Source organism: Pagrus pagrus (genome assembly GCF_965226575.1).
Source record: "Pagrus pagrus genome assembly, chromosome: 19".
In the NCBI taxonomy this organism is placed as follows: Eukaryota; Metazoa; Chordata; class Actinopteri; order Spariformes; family Sparidae; genus Pagrus; species Pagrus pagrus.
The window spans coordinates 7,020,954-7,040,245 of NC_140203.1; the positions used below are offsets into that span (position 1 = coordinate 7,020,954).

A 19,292-nucleotide genomic window follows, 5' to 3' on the forward strand; every position below is an offset into this window, starting at 1 on the left:
TAGTGTGATGTCACTGACGAGGCGTTTACGGAGCAGTGTTTTCTGCAGGACAGAGGAGCTTCTGCTAGTGCAAAGTTTCACCTTTTTAAAGTTCAAAGATCTTGTACATGCAACTTGTGCAATGAACAACATGCAACAACATCAACATGGATTGAAACACATTTTAAAGCCCTTTATTTTGACCAGGTTCATGACTACATAGATGAAATGATCTTTAGGAGAAAACGAGGTTACACTGAGCTTTAAGTTAATCATCTACAGTTAGTGACACAAGGCGCAGTCGGTAAACTTGGTCTGTTCATCCTCTCCACAAAACGAGGAAATACACCACGTTGATGACAATGCAACCAGTTTAAAATCTACTGTGTGGAAGCAAAATACAGTTTTTATAACGATGATGTTACTTTTATTTTGAAATATATGCAATGGCGGTACTGAGATACTGAATATTAGGATATCCATTATTAGCAATATGTGTAGTTGCATTACAAATTCTTATGTTTGTCATGTTGCATCGTGTTCAGTAAAAAACATTATAACTTACAATCTTTAGAGTCTGTAAGAGATGATTAAACAGGGACAAAACATAATAATATGCACATACAGTACAAACTTTGTGGTCATATATGCACAGGAACTGTACACATAAATACACAGACGGACTGATGCACAAACATACAGTCACGCACGCACACAAACTCTCACACGCACACTTACACACCCACACACAGGAGCATTCTTTGGAGATGCGGTGTCATATTTTCGTCTCGACTTTAGAGCGAGTCGACGCCGTGCTGAGTGCTGAACTCCTGGAAGTCCTCTGGGATCGTGTCTGTGGAAGGGAGGTATCGTGAGACGCGTTCAGAATCTACAATCGAGTGAGGCCGAACTATTTCTATTCCCGGTTGAAGTCGGTGTTTATGCAACAACGAGATAAAATGTAAGTATTAATGCTGTCCCACTTTTCAGACACCAATTAAGAAGACATGTATCGAAAACAAAGTTCTTTGAGAACAGCAGGAAGACACTGCAGACATTCAAAACATAACAAATAATGATATATTTGGACTTTTTGATTATCTCCTTACCATTGCAGCGGTATTTCAGATTGGACCAGATGATGTTTTCTTGAGAGAAACAGAAAACACCAAGTCGTCCTCCTCTCATGGTTGTGTCAATAGTCACGCCGGAGTCTGCCACCAGCTCTGTTCCTTCATAAAACCGGGCCCTAAACAAACAAAAGATGGGATTTTTGACTTCATTTAATCTATGTCAACATTTTAGGAAATACACTTTTGTTTCACCTCTCGTTAGATGATAACAGTTGGAGTACCATGACGTTTTCAGGATTAACCCCGGTGCTAGCGATGGCCAGCCATGAATAATGGGAAATTAGGGGTGCACCAGGGTTGCCAAGTCACTTACACAGGACCGCCATTTTCCAACAGTACCATTCATTCCTGAAGATCTAGTTTAGCTAGATATGTAGACAACTATTTTGTTTTTTGTCGTACCTGATGTATCCAACCTGTGGGCGATGCTGCAGGTACCAGCGATAGGACACCTTGTCCTTCCAGCCCACATTTCTTGGGTCTTTCCACAGCAGACGAACCTGATCGTTGGTGTCTCCCGTGTGCCACAGCGAGTTTCTCAAATGCTCCCCGGGGCCTGATTGAGACTTCACAGCCTGACAAACAGCGACGGGGAGATGAAGAGAAGTGAGGAGGAGGAAGTGCGAGCAGACAGACAAGAGAACAGCAGAAATGCAGAAAATATGTTGCGGGATAAAAATAGCGAGAATCCGCTCGTGGGGATTCGTGACATGACTTTCACCTTAAGCTGGATGCCGGGCTCGGCCACAGCTCTGAAGGGTGTCGCCTGCCAGTAGGTCTGTTCGGTCTGCTTCCACATCACCACGTAGAAGGAGGACGAGTCCTGGTAGCCAAAGATGAAGCCGGCGTAGTCGTCGTCTGTCACTGTGTTTACGTGGAATGTGCCCTCAAAGTCCACTCCGCTGAAAGCAGTGTAACCTGACAAAAGAAAGTGATGAGTATTATTAATACTTAGACTGTTTTTCAAGGACATTATGTATTTCAGTGACTGATAAACACGTCTTACCAACAGCAAGTCCTGGGTCACTGTTCATGGTCTGCACAATTTCCATTCCCTGTTTGAACAAGAGACAGACGTTGATGAGGGATTCTGCACTTTGATGCCCTTATTTGTCACGATGGCATAAAAATCTCGGTTATAGCTGCTGACTTGCTTTAGTTTCAGCTCCCAGTAATCTCACCTGGTTCAAAACAACCCAGTTGGGGTCAATCTGAGCGTCGCCCTCAGGGTCCAGCACCACCGTCTGATAGGCCCTGAAGTCAGTCAAGGTGACCTCGGCATTCTCGGGACAGTTGTCAATCCTGTCAATGACTTTGTCCTGGTCGAAGTCAGACTCGCACACGTCTCCGACTCCATCATCTAAGGGACAACGGAAGAAGGATTTAGCCGCCTTGAATTAAAGTAAAACGAATATTGTTTGGTGATCACGGTTCATGCGCAGACACTTGTTAAAGTAAGTTTTTGATTACAGACACTGGGGGGGGGGGTTTGTTCTGCGAAATGATACGCTCCTTTCACTCCTTTTTTTAAACCCAGCGTGTTTCCTGCCTTGTCACAATGAGAAGGATTTCAACAAAAAAAACGTCAAAAAGACCTGCCTCCGAAGAAAATTGATGTCCTTTTCAAGAAGCTGCGAGGCCTGAATATAAAACACCGTCAAATATGCTGCCGAAGAGCAAAAAAAACTGTCCTCTCTGAAAGGGCTATTCACATTTTTTAGCAAAGTAACAAGAATGTGTGTCGCATTTTTGATGTAATTTCGACGGATTGTATTGAAGCTCGCTCTTATCTGTGCCCGGCTGAAATTGCTACAGTGCATTTGCAGCGCCGTGGCTCCTCTCGCACATTTGATGGTGTTCTCGCAATATGCCATGTGTAGCCTCTGAATCTGTTTGATGATATGGGTTATTGAATGGTTGGAAATAAATTAGTTTTTTTTTTTCCTCCATATTGGAGTCATAATACACTACTAAGACTGTGAATGTACTACAGCTGTGACATAAAAAATGTCACACACTCGGTGGTTCTTGGCATAAAAGCTTCATTCTGCGCTTTTGATGCTCAATGTAGATGCGTCAGTGATTCGAGTTTTAAAGGGGCACTGCAAAACTCTGAATTTTAATATTTACAATATTAATGAGGCAATAATACAAACTCAGAATCTTTTTTTTTTCCATTACTGAATAAACAAAGGAAAATAAGGTCCCAGAACACTGTTTGAAGCTAGAAAGGTGGCAGGGTCCGCCAAATATAAACAAAGTAAAACAGTGTGAGATTGTGTTGTCCTTTAAGGTCAGTTCGTTTAGTCAGTCGTGCTTTTTAAGGCATAAAAGAACAGCCAATGAAGATCTCTCCCTTCTGATTAAAACTTTCCCAAAACATACATAGTGCACCTTTAAACTTTAGTGGTTATTTTTCTATTCATTTCCATGTCATACTTTTCAAAACAAAATTAAAGTTGTGCGTTGTGAGGGACACCCTGAAGGACTCGCTCCACTTTAATCACCGAACTCTCTGACTGCCAACAAAAAAAAAAACGCCTCGCCCCACTTGATTCATATTGACACTCCGCTCCCATTGACTTCAGAGCCAATTTTTACACAAGTACTGTCACAATGAGTCACAAAAACAGGCGCAGGCGCTTTCAGCCGACAAAATTGCCACTTAATCTGCTCAAGGTTGTTTTTGCTCGATGTGCGTGGGTGTGAAACCGGGGGCCCAAAAACGCATGTAAGAGTTAGTCAGGAGCAGAAGGGAAAATATGAACGTTTGTCTTCGAGCACCGAGCCCTTTTCAGCCAAAGATATCAACAATATAATCTAAACACTGCTGTTTTGATTCTGTGGCGTATGAAAGTCTGATGTGTTCGAGATGAGTGCTCACTGTTGTCGTCAATCTGGTCAGGGTTAGGCACCAGCCGGCAGTTGTCTGGTCCCGGCGGCAGAGTGTCAGGGATCCCGTCGTTGTCGTCATCATCGTCGCACTCGTCACCGAGCCCGTCTTTGTCGGTGTCCAGCTGGGAGCTGTTGATCACGAGTGGGCAATTATCCTTGGTATCCTGGTGACCGTCGCCATCACTACAAGAGACACAATCACATGACGTAAACAAAAAGCTGTAGTACTGGCAGGAGTAGCAGCGGGGAAAACAGTGCGTATATGTACAAGAACACAAGGCAGAGACTGAAAATATTATGACCTGTCCTGGTTCGTGTCGCAGGAGTCTCCAACCAGATCGTTGTCAATGTCAGACTGAAACAAGAGCAGAGAGAGCAGAGTGCATTAACTGGAGAGGAAGGAGGGAAACAAACAAAGCAGATTTTAATTTATTTTTCTGATTTCTCTCTGACATTTGCTTTTTTTTGTACAATACTACTGTAGATACTTTAACCTCTTTGAGTCTTACATGATTTTTTTAAAGGTGTCATTTGTAAAATATGGCCAGATTTCAAAAGGTAACTCCAAAAACACAGGGGGCAGCGTATCACCGGAGTCACAGACAACTGCTGCTCTCTGCCAGCTATCCTTACCTGTAGCTGACTACTACTGCAACCAGCTTTATTTTGTTTGAGTCGAGTTTGAATGAAGTGTTTTACAATGAGTTGATGAGGCAATTCAGCTTGTCTTAGTTTGGTAAAAGAGAGAAGCTCTAATTTTTCTGTTTGCTGAGGAAAATAGATGTTAATTCCCTTTATTTTTTGTTATTTTGTTCATTTCTTACACTAAAAGCTAAGAGAGCTTGTGAAACACAGCAAACCATCCATCCATCCATCTCTCTGGCTGTGACTGACCTGGTTTGGGTTGGGGATGTCGGGGCAGCTGTCGCAGGCGTCTCCCACGCCGTCTCCGTCCCGGTCCAGCTGGTCTCTGTTCTGGACACGCTGACAATTGTCCAAAAAGTTCTTCAGGCCTGCAGTAACAACAGAGGGGGAGGAGATGGTTCGTGTTACATGCTGAACATAACTGATGACTATTGCCATGTATGATATACTCACCGGCGGAAGGTTAAGCTACCTTTTAAGTACAGAGAGTGTTTGTCTCACAAAACTGATAAAAGAGAATCGTTATGATGAGTGTTGTTTGTCAAATATTGTATTTTGTTTTTGTGTTTTGACACTCAGGGCCACCGTAGTTTTGGGCTATTGGTCAGATAAAACAAGCTATTTGAAGCGTCTTCTTTGACTTTAGGGGACTATAAAGGTAATTTTTCAATGTTTTATGTCATTTTTTGTGAATGAATGAAAATAATTGTTAATAATAATTGGATGTTTACTTAAAGGGACAGTTCAACACAAAATAAAAATATATATATATTTTCCTCTGGGCTGTAGTGCTGTTTATCCATCTAGATTGTTTTGGTGTCTCTGTATCACTGTGCAGACAGAACTGTGCATCTATTCATGGACAAGAGGTTTGTGTCGGTCACAGCACAGGGTTTTCAAATTAATGGTGTCCTCCTCAGCTGAGCTGTAACGTGAGCCAGCTTAGTTAGCTCGCCTCTCATCCTCTCAGTGCAGTTCGGTTGAAGGAAGAAAATACTTTCTCCTTTAAAAGTCATGAAGACACATCGCTGTTGAGAATTTCTTTCTTTCTTTCTTTTTTTTTTGGCTCTATTATTTTTGCGAGAAGGCAGACGTCTCTATGACCGATATCTCCAGAACTTGGCAACTCACACCAAAAAAATAAAAATGGATAAAAAGCACAACCGCTCCTTTAATCAATTTGATTCATTTGAATTGAGCTATGATCTCTATAATCAATCAAACTTTTATTGTATTATGGTAAATAAGATATTCACTTTCTGCCGCTTTCTTGACAAACTGAGTTATATCTGTTGAAGTACTTTGGAAATTTAAATTCATACGACCACCAGTGAATTTATCTGATCAATAGACGCTCAGAGAAATTGAGACATTACGCCCAAACTACAGTTTGGTCATCTGAATGGTTCTCTGGTGTGTTATTTGTAATCTCACCACTAGGTTGCACTGTTGCATTTCCTATGCAGGTGAACAGCAGTTTGCGGTCAGATGCTATTTTTCATTCCTCGCAGGGAGGCAGCAGCAGCACCACAAACACATAAAGGTCAAGCAGCAGCGATAAGGAGAAACTATCTTCTCTCCTGTGGGGCTTTTTGAGGTGTAATCATACTCGTGAATGATCAAAGCTTGTGTTTCGCTCTGGGGTCAGGCTGCTGCTGGCCTTCACTTTGATTTATTTATTTATTTTCTGCAGTGTGGTTTCTGATGTTCACCTGGCTTATAACAAGCATCCACACTACATAACAGGAATATATCTCCCAAACATGATTTGGAGAGAAGTGCACTGGAAAATCCGACTGCATGACTGCGATTCTTGAATAATTTAATGTAAGAGCAGGGTGGAGATGTGAAGGAGAGAACAGAGTAATAAGTCATAACAGTGAGTGCCTTCAGTGGTGCTGGTTATATAAGCACGAGCGTCAGTGTTAGTGATGTAATTTCTCTCCATACCATCGCCATCCATGTCGTCATCGCAGGCGTCCCCTTTGCCGTCGCTGTCGGTGTCCCTCTGGTCGGGGTTCTCCACCATGCGACAGTTATCGCAGGCGTCGCCGTGGCTGTCCTTATCGCTGTTCCTCTGGTCCACGTTGGGCTTCAACCAGCAGTTGTCCTGAGACGGACAGAGAGCACAAAGGTCTCATTCACAGCCTGCGTGTTACTGTCAGTATCAAAGCTTGTGTTTACATGTAGTACTCAGATCCTTTATTTATCAGTGTCATCAGCAAGTGTACTTTAAGTATAAAAGTACTCACTGTGCAATAAAATGATCCCTGTCAGTGTTTCACCATTCAATGTGGCATTTTTGGATCAATATTACTGCTGCATTGTTTCATTTTACTGCTGTACTTCCACAGGGCTCAATTTTCCTCAGAAAAATGGCACAAAGCGTCAACCGAAACCAAAAAAGACATTGTTTTATGCGGTTGCTATCCTCAGGTAACAGCAAAACAACTGGAATAACTGTGGAAACCCAAAGAGGGCGAAGGGTGCACTGACGTCAGGGACTCTAGGTAAAATTGGGATTCTTCCTGTTGTTTGCTTTGGACAGTAGTCGGGCTGCTAGCGTTAGCCAAGTTGCAGACTACCACAGGAAAAGACTGGGAGGGGGGTGGTACAGTACTTGAGTAAATGTGCTACATTTGGGTGTTACAGGAAGTTTGTGCGTCTGTCTGCTTCAGAGCTTAAACAATTAGTTGATTCTCTTCTGTGATGATAATTTTACTGTTTTCAAAGAGTTGATATCACTCATGTGTCTGCACTGTAAATATGAAGCTATAGCGAGGATCTTAGTTCAACACAAGCGAGGCTCAGTTCAACGGCAACAAAATCTGCATACAGCCCATCTAAAGCTCACAAATTAAGACTTTACATCATGTTTGTTTAATTCTTACGTGTTTAAAATTCTCTCTACTTACTAATTTTGTACAGATTATAAAAACAAAACCAATAAAACATTAATTAGTGCAGTGTAGGCAGATTTTGTTATTGTTGGAGAGAGCAAGGCTAGCTGTTTCCACTTTTTATACTAGGCTAAGCTAATCGTCAGCTCGCTGTAGCTTCACATTTAACCAACAGACATGAAAGTGTTATTGATCTTCCAATGTAACTCTTTAAGTAAGTTAATAAGCCTTTTTTTCAAAATGTCAAACTGATCCTTACAGCCAACAGTCTCTGGTTGGTCCATGGTTCTTGACAATGTCCTTCTTTGCATGCGTTCGTTAAAGCATTCCCACCAACCTGCTCATTTGGTATACCGTCCCCATCTGCATCATCATCACAGGTGTCTCCATAACCATCCCTGTCGGCGTCCTCTTGTCCAGAGTTAGGAACGTAGACGCAGTTGTCCTGTGAAGAGACGTTACAGTGAAAGAATGAAGAAACAGGCCCGCCGATCACAGCACAGGTGCATTTTTTTACACTGCTTACCTTTTTACAGCTTGCATCTTTGCATTTAAGTTTCTCATCTGGGTATCCGTCGATGTCGGTGTCCTTCCCGCACAGGTATCCGTTACCGGCCCAGCCAATTCCACACTGACAAGACAAATGAAACCCTTCAGAAACTCAGACAGCACGTGTGTGGAGTCGTGAGTGAAAAAAGTGTGAAATCCCACCTGACAAGTGATGGTCCCGTCCCTCTCTAATATACACTGGGCGTTGATGTCACAGGGGTTTGTCAGGCTGTTGCCACAGCTGAGCTCCGGCTTGCAGCCCTTCACCTGATCTCCTGTGAAACCTGTCTTACAGCTGCCGCAGTGGTACGAGCCCTGCGCAGGAAAAAGGACATCTGGTTTCTCTGGACAGCGATTGAAAAGCCACACAAAAGAAACAACTGCCCCACACGAGCCAAAGCGTTGAGATAATGCTCGACGGCAGTCTCACCACAGAGTTGTGACACTGTGAGTTTGCAGTGCAGCCGCCGTTGTTGGGTCCTTTGCATTCGTCGACGTCGTCACAGACCTGAATCAGGAAAAGTGATCAGTGATGGAGTGTAACCAAGTAAATGTATTCAAGTACATTTTTGAGTTACTTGTACCATTTCTGCTACTTTATACTTCTACTCCACTATATTTCGGAGGCAAATATTATACTTTTACTTTACTTTTACTTTAGTTCTGAGTTACTTTGCAGCATCGGAGTCAAAGTAGCACATTTTAAAATGTACTTAATATATTTATGATTTACTTGTACCTGTACTTGGTGTAATACTTTAATACTTAATACTTAAATATTTTAACACAATATCGTTACTTTTATTCAAATATGACTTTCGGGTACTTGTTATAACACTGAAAACTGAAAATGAGGAACATGAAATAAAAATAAACCTTTAATTTTCTTCTGATTTCAAGGTTACTAACATGACCGTATAAAATACATAATGACCAGTGATGGTTTTTATTTCAAAGAGTGATTAATACTTTTTTACTTTCTTTTTAAAGCAACAATATGTAGAAATTGGCATTTTGTGCGATTTGGCGCCCCCCACAGTTTCTGAGTGCAACACCACTGTCGTAAATACAAATCCCAGGTCTGTAACGGATGTCAGATGTAACGTAGGTGCTAACTACAAACAAAACTCATTACATCAGAACGATGTTATGTGTTGAAAAGTTTGATGTTGAAGTCAACATGTCTGTAACGCTGTGATCCTACTACATTTATTACACAGTGCAGAAACAAGAGACACTATTCACTCTATTACAAGACACTGTACCATCAAAATGACTTTGAAGATGTTATTTTAAGGTAAAAAAGTGACATAATGTTGCTTTAAATTAAAAAAAAAAGTTTATGAAATACAACAAACAGCCAAAGACTGAAGCAGTGGCTCCCGACCCTGTTTTGAGGTTGTGTCCAGTTGGGGCCTCTTGTCACGTGTCAGATGTCTATGAGTTATTACCAGCTCCATCAAAAAGAGATTTACTCTTTAAACTTCTCACATGGTTTCATTTAAATAACTGTTCCAGTCCCGAGGAGGTCAAATGTTCCAATAATTCACAAAAAAAATCAAAGATTAGAGAGAAATCCAAATATTTTTCTTGTGACCTCTGGAACGACTTCCAAACTGTATATGAGCAGAAGGTAGAAAAATAGCCTCGCCTCATTTTACTGCCCACGAACACTGAACTTATTCTGTAATACGGAACATTCCTCCACATTTTTCCTTCCTCTTTATTCCCTCCCCCTCTTGTCCTCTCCCCCTGTGCTAAAATATTTGTCCTGGCATCGACGACGAGTAAATATTTCACCGTTATGCAACTAAATAATTGCACCAATTATTTACGGGGGAAAACCTTTTTGTAATGATCTTCTTTCATGTCCTTGTTGATCTCTGCTGTAATTTGCATCCCTCTTTTTTCTTTTTAATAGTCTTTGTGTCAAAAGGTCTTTGCGTCCTCCATGTTTTACCTGTTTGTTGGTCTGGGCGAACAGAACACCCACGCCCTCCACTGCCAGGCCGCTGTATCCCAGCGGACAGGCGTCGCAGCGGTAACCCGGGGCTGTGTTCACACACTTCACTCCGGGGAAACACGGGTTAAACTGGCACTGCAGAAAAGGAGGACACGAGCGCTGTTGAAGCTGCAAAATGTATGTGATTCTCACAGGGCTTCTCCACGAAAGCTTTTAGGTTTGATGACACTTTTGCTCATGCAAAAAAGAGAATGCTGAAGGGGCAAGTCCTCAGAAAAAGGGTCAGCGCAAACAGGAAAAGACAGACAGGCAAACGCACTTCTACCCTCACGAGGACATCCCTCACACCTTTACCGTAGCTGAAACTTTTACCTTTACCTGTGGCATTTATTGCTGAGCCTCATTAAAACATATTAGCTTCTGTGAAGTGCCTGTAAGACCCTGTGGGCCACTTTGATGATCCCGTTGCCAGATTTAATTTCTCATGCCCCGAAAAACTGGTGAAAACTGCGAGTTCTCATGGAGCTTTTCGTGCTCTAATTTCTTAATTCATGTCGCAGTCCCAGTCCGGCGAAACCAAACACATTGTGATGAGTGCTTGTTATGCGTACGTCACCTCTCTGCAGCCTTCATTTGAATAATGAAAGACCATCCAAAATAAACAACAGTACCTGCAGGCCCAGTTTATTGGTTTGTCTACACGGTGGCAGAATTTCTGTGTGGAAATATACAAATTTAATCAACAGAGCCACAGCCTCCGGCCCAAACTTCCCTCATATGGATTGAAAAAAATCTGCACATTACCAGCCCTCACATTACGTGGCTATTCATCTTCTTTCAGGCATCAAATTGTGGGAACGGACAAAATGTTGGCTGGTGGACTCCTGCCGTCAGCCGCGTGATTGATCGAAGTATTTACTGCTAAATTGTACGTGAGATATATTTTGCAGTGAAGATGCTCCTCTTCTATACACAGTGCGTCACAAACAGATGCTTCAAGGCCAAACACCTGCACAGTGTATACTATAGTTCAATAACCGCAGTAAAGCTCAGCAGTATAGTCATATTATTACTTCCTCCTTTGGTTTGGCTGAGTGGTAATTAATTAACCAGGTGGCAAAGGTGTGATGGATTTTGGCACTTAACAGTTGAAAACAACCAGGAGAGATCCGCTACTAGAGCAACTTTTAACCGTGGCGTGAAGAAGGAAAACCCACGTCCAGCTCTGTTTTCTACCTTCCTAAAAAACTTGAACGTCACTTGAATCCGAATTTGAAATATCGTCATTTAAAATGTCTTTATATTGTGGTGTGATTGGGTTTGGTTATGTCTGGACATTTATTTTCAAAAATGATTACTCATCCATTGTGTTCATCCGGCCCACATAGCGTGTGGAATGATGGCACCTGGGTGGTCCAAGTCTGGGCTGGATTAACAGGTCTGGTGTTGGCCAGATCTAGGCCAGAACAATTTTGCTATCCGGGTACATAATTAATTCTGTGAAGCGATCATAAAAAAAAAAAAATCTGCGTCAGTTTGCCCTCCCAAGCAGGTGCAACTAAACCTCTCTGCTCCGGCTCAATCTGCCACTTTTGAGTCTGAGCCAAGTCATCCTTACACAACCTTTCATAATGAGTTAACTCACTTTATACTGCCTATATCTGATCTCTCTCTCTCTCTTTCTGCCCCATCATGCTTGTTAGTGCTTTCATCCACTGGTGAAGACAACAACATGTATTTTTTTTAATTCTCCAACTGTTTGATGATTGTTTTTTGCAAACTGGTGACGTCTTGCTGCTGGAGCTTTTTGCCCTCTCTCCCACTTAAAGCCATATTTCCTGAGCCTTTAACCTCTGTAACTATAATCTAAATCACAAACAAAGCTCTCGCCCCCTAAAGTACAAGAATCGAGATTGGGCCAGGCGGCGACGCTTTGGTAAAATCGACTCACTCAAACACACACGAACACACAGTGAGTCTCACCTCGTCCACGTCGTCACAGTTGAACCCATCCCCGGTGTACCCGTCAGGACAAGGACCACACTCGACACCATCCGCCGTCTCTATGCACATATCGTCGCGGAAACAGACGCCTGAGGCACACTTTGGTTTCACCACTTCAGTACCACCGAGACCTTTAAATACCAAAGAAAAGAAAAAAAACACATTTAATATAATATTGGTTGTCAAACGATCCAAAAATAGTCACCAGGCATCACTTTTACTGTTGAGCGACACGACTGTTATTGGACGTGATCTTACCGCAGGCCTGACACTCTGAGATGGTGTTTCTCAGAAACGAGGTCTCTTTGACCTGGAAAAGGTCAAACATAAACATGTTTATATGCAGCCATGCAAGCTGTCGGGGGAGGTCAGGGGTGAGAAAGCAGGGATTAAGTAGCCTCAGAGGAACCGTTAGGGGGGTAGTTACCTGCTGAATGAGGACGTCTTTCAGCTCATTAATCACCTTCGTTAACTCCAGCATTTGATTGGACAGCTGCTTCGTGTTGACCCCTAAGAGAAAGGGACTGTTATTTTGTTAAACCGAGGCAGAGCTGGGGGGATTCTCAGAGTTTGCTCTCGAGTCACTCAGACAAACACTGACTGTTGTTTTCCTAATGCTGGGATTGTTTTCCTAGGGAACATTTGGCCCGCTCTGTGGGCGTTTGCAACGAGAGGATCTTACCCAGAGTTTGGACGGAGTCTCTTTGCTGGAAATGGCAGTCTTGTAATGAAGCAACATTCTCGAACGAATCCCCAACCACCAGCTTGAGCTCGTCTAAACTCTCCTGTTAGAATAAAACGGGTCAAAGTAGACAGCTGAGCCATTTGGAAACCCGGGAAACAGAAACAGATCCATTATTGTATGTAAATACTGTAAGTGAGGGGTCACCTGGTCTCTGGCTTGCATGGTCTTCAGCTCCACCATACCATAGCCTGCTGGCAAACCCTGGAAGGCCGCTGGGAGATCCCTGACCGTCTCCACCAGCCTGCAGTCCAGATGCAGCTCCACCCCGCCGGGCCCCTGCTGCTGCATGCCCCTCAGGTGGAACAACAGTCGGTGTTGTTGGCCGTCTGCCAGCACCAGGTTGTTGAAGGTTACTGAGCTCATCCTCTTGTCACTTCGTTGGTAGCGCAACACCGCTTTGAGAGGACAGAGCAGGGACGGCAGCAAAGAAGAGACAATGGTGAGAAACAGGAGAGGAATAAGGACTATTGGACCACTGAATGCACGCCCTGTTACTGAACACATGTAAATTCATTTTCTATATGCAATCTCCTGCTTTCCTGGTAAAATAAATGTTAAATAAATAACTTTTAAAAGTACGATTTACAGTGAGCATTTACTGTTAAAGGTTGATTCATCCAAATTGCAACAAGACAAAGAGCCTGCAGCCTCGCTCATGGCTGTGTGGGGCTGTACCTGATGCTAAATGGTAACGTCAGAATGTTAACATGCAAAAAATGACAATACCTGCACCCAATACAACAGAGGAACATTTTATTTTGAACAGCAAATTATAATTTAAGATTTTGCAATGCTTGTCTCCAGACCTCACTGTGACCTCTCTCTATTCTATAAACTACTGAATTAAGAAATGGACAGAAACACTTGGAAGGAAATTTGTGGATTATACAAAATAGCAGTGAAGTCTATAGGACATGGTAGTTAACATAGGCAAAAACAATAGCCACTTTAGAGTAAACCCAATTTGTTGAAGGTGAAAGGTACCTAAGAAATCATTCAGCCATAAAGTGAATTTTGTTTTGCTGCCATTCTTCTTTTAAAACAAGATGCCGTTGCTGCGAGCAACACAACACAACCCAAGAGGCAGAAACCTCAGAGGCATCTCAAAAATCAAAAATGTGGGACTGAGAGAGATAAAATATCCACTGATAACAAAGTTTCTGACTGAGATTTGAATATTCACCAGCTAGTCCCTAATTGTTTCCGTCTGCTGTTTGGTGTCGAGGACACGGTGTACAGTTTTTAGCGTAGACGGGATGTAAAAACCAAAACAATGAGCTGAGAGATGCTAAAATGCGCCACAGAACTGAGGTTAAGCGCAGAGCCTTGTGATAACTCTCCGTGGGGTCGCCGTTATAAGCGACCCCTTTTCGTCATTTAACCCACTGTTAATCTAAAATGATTAGTGCGGCTTTAAACGATACCAGAGCCTCTTTCATGTTCTCCTACCTCTGTTGAGCTTCCCCATCACAGTGAACTCAAAGTACTTGCTGTTGTCCCTGGGGTTGTACAGGCCAAACACAGAGGTTCCGGTCTTGGGCTGCAACTTGAAGGTGGTTAGGATGAAAGCCTCGTTCACCCCTTGCTCAGCCAGACCCCCCTGCAGCAGGTCTGGCAGGCAATCAGGCGAGGTGAGCAGATCATAGACTGTTGACAGGAATGGGGAAAGAGAGAAGTGGTAAAGCACATGAGTAATGGATGATGAGATATGAATATTTACAAGCTGCAGCCGCGCTCCAATCCCAGAGTAAACACATCCTGAGTCGACAAGGAGAAGATGATGATGTTGACCCAGTGTTTGTTGCTCTTGCGAGACGCTGTGTCAATCAGTCAGCGCAAACTTGGCAGGCGGAGTTGGCTCGGAGAAATCACAAAGCTGTTCGGAGCAAATCAGAGCTGTGTACTGTGACGGTGAAGTGCACGGTGTTTATTATTATTTGTTGGGTCGGCACCGAGGCTCTTTAGCTGGTAAAGTGTATATAACCTCACAATTCTCGCACTGTTCTACAGGCAGAGGTATGTTAGTATTGGTTGGAGTGAAATGCCGGAGAGACAACGTACACTTGCTCACATGGTTAGAGTCTTCCTTTAATACAGTGGCTCGGGAGCTGGGCAGGCCATGAGAGGATGTGCGGTGAATCTCTAGTCCACCATCTGCTCGCATCATGAATACACAAGTACCCTGAAAGCAGTCTGCGAGGCCCGCTGTCGTGAGGGAGCAAAATTGCTCCCAAATGCTCAGAGATTGGCCATTGTCAGCCAAGATTGCGAAGCATGATCCCCAGATGAGATCTTTCCCTTTTTTATTTTTTCTCCATTTTTATCTATCTCCTCTGCGAGTGGTCCCTCGTGTTTTGTCCAGCACATGCTGAATTTTCAGAATTACACGGGGGCTTTGAAACCGTGCGCAGGTAAATGTGACTAAGCCACAGACGACGCCTGCTTACACGAGATGAGCCTTTTGTATTCATGATTGCCGAGATCACCTGGTGAGAATTACACAAACAGATAGATCACTTTATGACTCGGTGGGACGTCGTGCTCCGTGAAACTGGCGAAAGTCCAAAAAAACGAACAAAACAACGAGAGAACAAATCAACCTCGATGCACGCTTCATGTTTTTCGAGTTACTGTATCGCTGCGAAGACACACAGTCGGATGAACGCTCGCACATAAAGCACACGGTCCTGCTGCTGTTCATTAATCTTCTGGACAGAGGGCTTTCTGGGGGTCAGGGTCGTCTTCCACCAGAGATGCTGAGAAAGTGCCTCATTTCACCCCGTGATTAACCTCAGGTTTCAAGCTTCGTAAAACTAGTTCAGCTGAAAGCCGTAAAGTAATCCAGTGTCTTGTCCTCTCCCTAACACCAGCATATAAATCTATCACAGTGTGAATGGTCGTATTCCTCATTTTACTGCTTAACAAATCATCAATTTTGAGTGCTCGCACGTTGAGAGCTGTGATATATTGTAGTGTTATGGTTAGAGGTACCTAGTCGAACATTAGTAATGATGAAGCATCATCAACATCAGCTTGTGATTAACATAAACAGTGAAGTCACTTTTTCTCAACAGCCATGAGTAAGCTACAGAGTAGGAGCAGAGATCCATTATAGGTCATGATTTAATGGTTTAACACTAACATTACGCTCTCTCCGCTGCATTCGCTGGCCTGAGTGAAAAATTCTAATTTATACTTCCAAAGGTCATTTATAGGTGATTTCTGGCAAATGTAAGTCCCAATTTCACTCTCTTTTCGCTCTGTTTTTGGTCTCCACCATCTCCTGAAGGAATTATCTGGCTCACTGGCAAGATGCTAGCTTTATCTGTCAGTGGTTTGGTGCTGAACAGGTAGTGTTCAGCGGGTTTATAGTGCTTTGTTGTTGTTGTTGCTGCTGAAAACAGCTTCCTGTTGAGGCCAAAAACAATGCTATTGTATGAGAGCTGCACAAAAACAGTCCCCCACAAGTAAACAATTAGCTGAAATTAGATAAAGCTCAAGGTTTATCATTACGAGCGACCCCTTTTCACATTGTCTTTAATAAAAATATAGATTATAGCCGCTTTAAACGAACAGCATGCCATTTCTGTCGCCAAGGGGTCTCTCAATCAAAATAACAAAATATGTAATTTTGATGACGTGAAGTAGCATGGGATCACAGGTGTGGTTGTCTTTCATAGTGGCCAAACCGTGTAATTACAACGTCACGTGATGCACTGGGGCCCAAAAAGACTTTTTCCCATAAGCTTACATAAGCTTCCTTTATCACTTTCTGACATATCATGATGGATTTATTACGGGAAGCCAATCATGCGGCTCTTCTAAACTTTCCAAATGTTGTCATACCGAATGGATCAAATCAATGGAACGAGTCATTTCTGGGGGGTTTTGATGCTAAAAAAAAATTTCATCCACCATTTTACAGCCACTTCTTGCACAATGTAAGCACATTGGGAAAAGCCTTTTTGGGCCCTAGTGCATCACGGGACGTTGCAATTACACGGTTTGGCCACTAGGTAGAATCGGCTTCAATGCATATGTTCTCTGGAAGCTATAGCACCTACAAGACATAAAGGAGATATGTCCTACGATATGAAACGCACTGTTACTTTGAATAAAATTAAGAATTTCTCTGGGTCTGAACTTTGTTGGAAACATTTGGGACAATAAGCACACAGCTCAACAAAATGAGACAGTCTAGTAATTTGTATGCTCTGTAATGTGGAGGTTTGACATGATATACCTTTAAAGATGTGCTTTACCCTGAGCAGAGAGCCAGTGCCAAAAGTAGAAAGCGAGTTTTGAATTCCAGGAATCTCAGCTCCCTGTGAAGTCATCCTTGAGACATTAATATTGATCAATAACCTCAATAACCCTTTTGCAGAGACAGAATGGCTGTTTTTGTGCGTCTACAATCTTACTTACAGTGGCTGTAAATTGGCCTCCCTGTTTAAGAACGCGGTGAATTCCAGTCATGCAGACAATGAGCCATTTGCAAAAGAAATGGCGGATGATGAACTCCATTAATTTGGACTCGTTTTATATATAACATTAGGCAGCCATTGCCAAAAGATTGTCGGGATTTATGGGCGCACGGAAAGCTCTGCCATCAATCACCGGAGTGGTTTATAAGAAGCTGATACACTATAAACACCACTGCTTCCACATGTCGTCTGCGGCTCCGGTCTGTGCGTGACCTTGAACAAATTTGTGTGACCGTAAGTGGGTTTCAGCAGGAGAGAGAGAGGGAGAGAGAGGAGAGTTTCTGTGTATGTGTGACTTGAAGTGCAATACTGCGCACAGATCACCTCTGATTATTCCCATGTGTGTGACCCAGCCGGGACTTTGAATTAATACGAGCCAGAACGCTGAACCTCCTGAGCCGGAGTAATCAAGCAGGATCTGGCTGGATAGATATGAAAAGCAGGGTGACTTTACTTCAGCTGGAAGATAGTGGGCTCAAAAGTCTGTATACTTTTACTTCTTATCTTTGTCTCCCTCCTGTCACAAAAACAAAAAAAAATTGTACTCCAATGCCTCATCTCTCCTACAGCTGACAGGATATTTAGCATTTTATTCGTACCTCAGTGAGTATCACACGCCATGTCTAATCCTTTGTGTTCCTTGGGTCCGCATATGATATTCTCTTTCACAGTGTCTGCTTTATCCATTATGCATTGAACTCATACATAGTGTGTTAAAATACCCAGTGGTGGAGCCATTAAATCTTTTCTGACAGATAATGAAAATGGAGGATTACATCACAGCCAGGATGTCAGAAAAATGCAGCATTCAAATGAAATCAAAGACATCTATCTTTTTATTGTGTGTGTGTGTGTGTGTGTTAAAATTTAAACAAGCAGAAGACCTGGAAAGATGTTCGTTTTGTGTGTCATCCCCACCGGCAACCGCAGCTGCTGCAATCCGTTATCTCCGATCAATATGACACATTTTGCCAAAAAACATGAATAAAAAATGTAATGATGTTTAAATAATCGAGAAAGCAAATTCAAACACTTCAAAATAACACTCACCCAAAGCTTGAGCTTCCACGTGTAAGCACAGTTTTAATAGCAGCTGTGAGGCCAGAATCAGGGCCGTCCAAACACCCATTTTGTCCTTCCAACTGGTCCCAGATCAGCAGTTTCTCTGGAGTGTCTTATCAGTATGTGACACAGTGGCGGTTTCCCGTATGTCTGCGCCTGCTGTGAGTGGTGCCTTTGAGTCCTTGCCTCCTATTTGAATCAGAAGCGACACAAGACTGTCATTTTAAGCCTAATAAAGTTTGCTTTTGTGTGTGTGTGTGTGTCTGAATTGGTGTGTGAATGTGAAGATCGCAGGAGTCTCACTGAGGGAGGAGCATCGGGGCCAGAACCTGCTTTTAAAACCTTCCTCAGACGGCCACATGCAGAGAAGGAGTGACCTGGGGAAGCTTTTTGCATTGGCTCCCACTGGCTGCTACCAATTCCCACCGGCTCTTAGACAAATGTGCTGTACATGAGTAGCTCCTAATCCAGTCTGTCTGGACACTGAATTCATGTTTCAGCCCATAATATTTTTAGACTCATGAGTTCATGCTTGTGGGGGGGGGGGGGGGGGGAGCATTTCTGAGAATGTGTTTCCAACCGTCAGCAATCAGATTTTGAGTATTTTCTTCACACTCTCTGAAACACAGGGAGATTACTTCACTTTCCTCGCAGGGATCAGATGTGACACCTTTTCTGTGCGCCCTTGCTCCCCCCCACCCCCCTTCATCTCCGGGCAAAGTCAGGAAATGAGCGCTGTGGAGCCTGCGCCTTAAAGGTGACATAACATACCCCCTTTTCCACGTGTTAACACAGTTCCCTGGGGTCTCAATGAAATGTCTGTAACACGCTTCAGTCAAACTACCAGAAAGGATCAAGCACCCTTTCCATCCTGTTTAAACAGCCTTGTTCAGGACGGCTGTGTTAACCGGCCAGCCGAGCTTCAGACAGGCT

At 43.1% G+C, this 19,292-nt stretch overlaps 1 protein-coding gene across 4 annotated transcripts; it reads right to left on the reverse strand.

The window, feature by feature from the left end:
* Nucleotides 1-157: 157 nt before the first annotated feature.
* Nucleotides 158-18,773, reverse strand: thbs4b (thrombospondin 4b). Of its 4 annotated transcripts, none has more exons than XM_084339697.1 (22): nt 18,348-18,771; nt 14,263-14,460; nt 12,958-13,208; nt 12,751-12,853; nt 12,496-12,578; nt 12,327-12,378; nt 12,048-12,199; nt 10,062-10,199; nt 8,532-8,609; nt 8,264-8,416; nt 8,079-8,183; nt 7,890-7,997; nt 6,603-6,762; nt 4,902-5,020; nt 4,310-4,362; nt 3,997-4,190; nt 2,294-2,472; nt 2,119-2,167; nt 1,834-2,030; nt 1,515-1,687; nt 1,089-1,228; nt 158-832 (listed from the first exon to the last, which is right to left on the reverse strand). In XM_084339697.1, exons 1-22 carry the CDS (start codon nt 18,424-18,426, stop codon nt 774-776), a joined length of 2,823 nt encoding a protein of 940 aa, XP_084195823.1. In that variant the 5' UTR covers nt 18,427-18,771; the 3' UTR covers nt 158-773. The 4 variants fall into 4 exon arrangements, with proteins under 4 accessions (XP_084195823.1, XP_084195822.1, XP_084195821.1 ...); XM_084339696.1 differs by lacking the exon at nt 18,348-18,771 and adding an exon at nt 14,875-14,992; XM_084339695.1 differs by having other exon boundaries at nt 7,890-8,183; nt 18,348-18,773.
* Nucleotides 18,774-19,292: the final 519 nt, after the last annotated feature.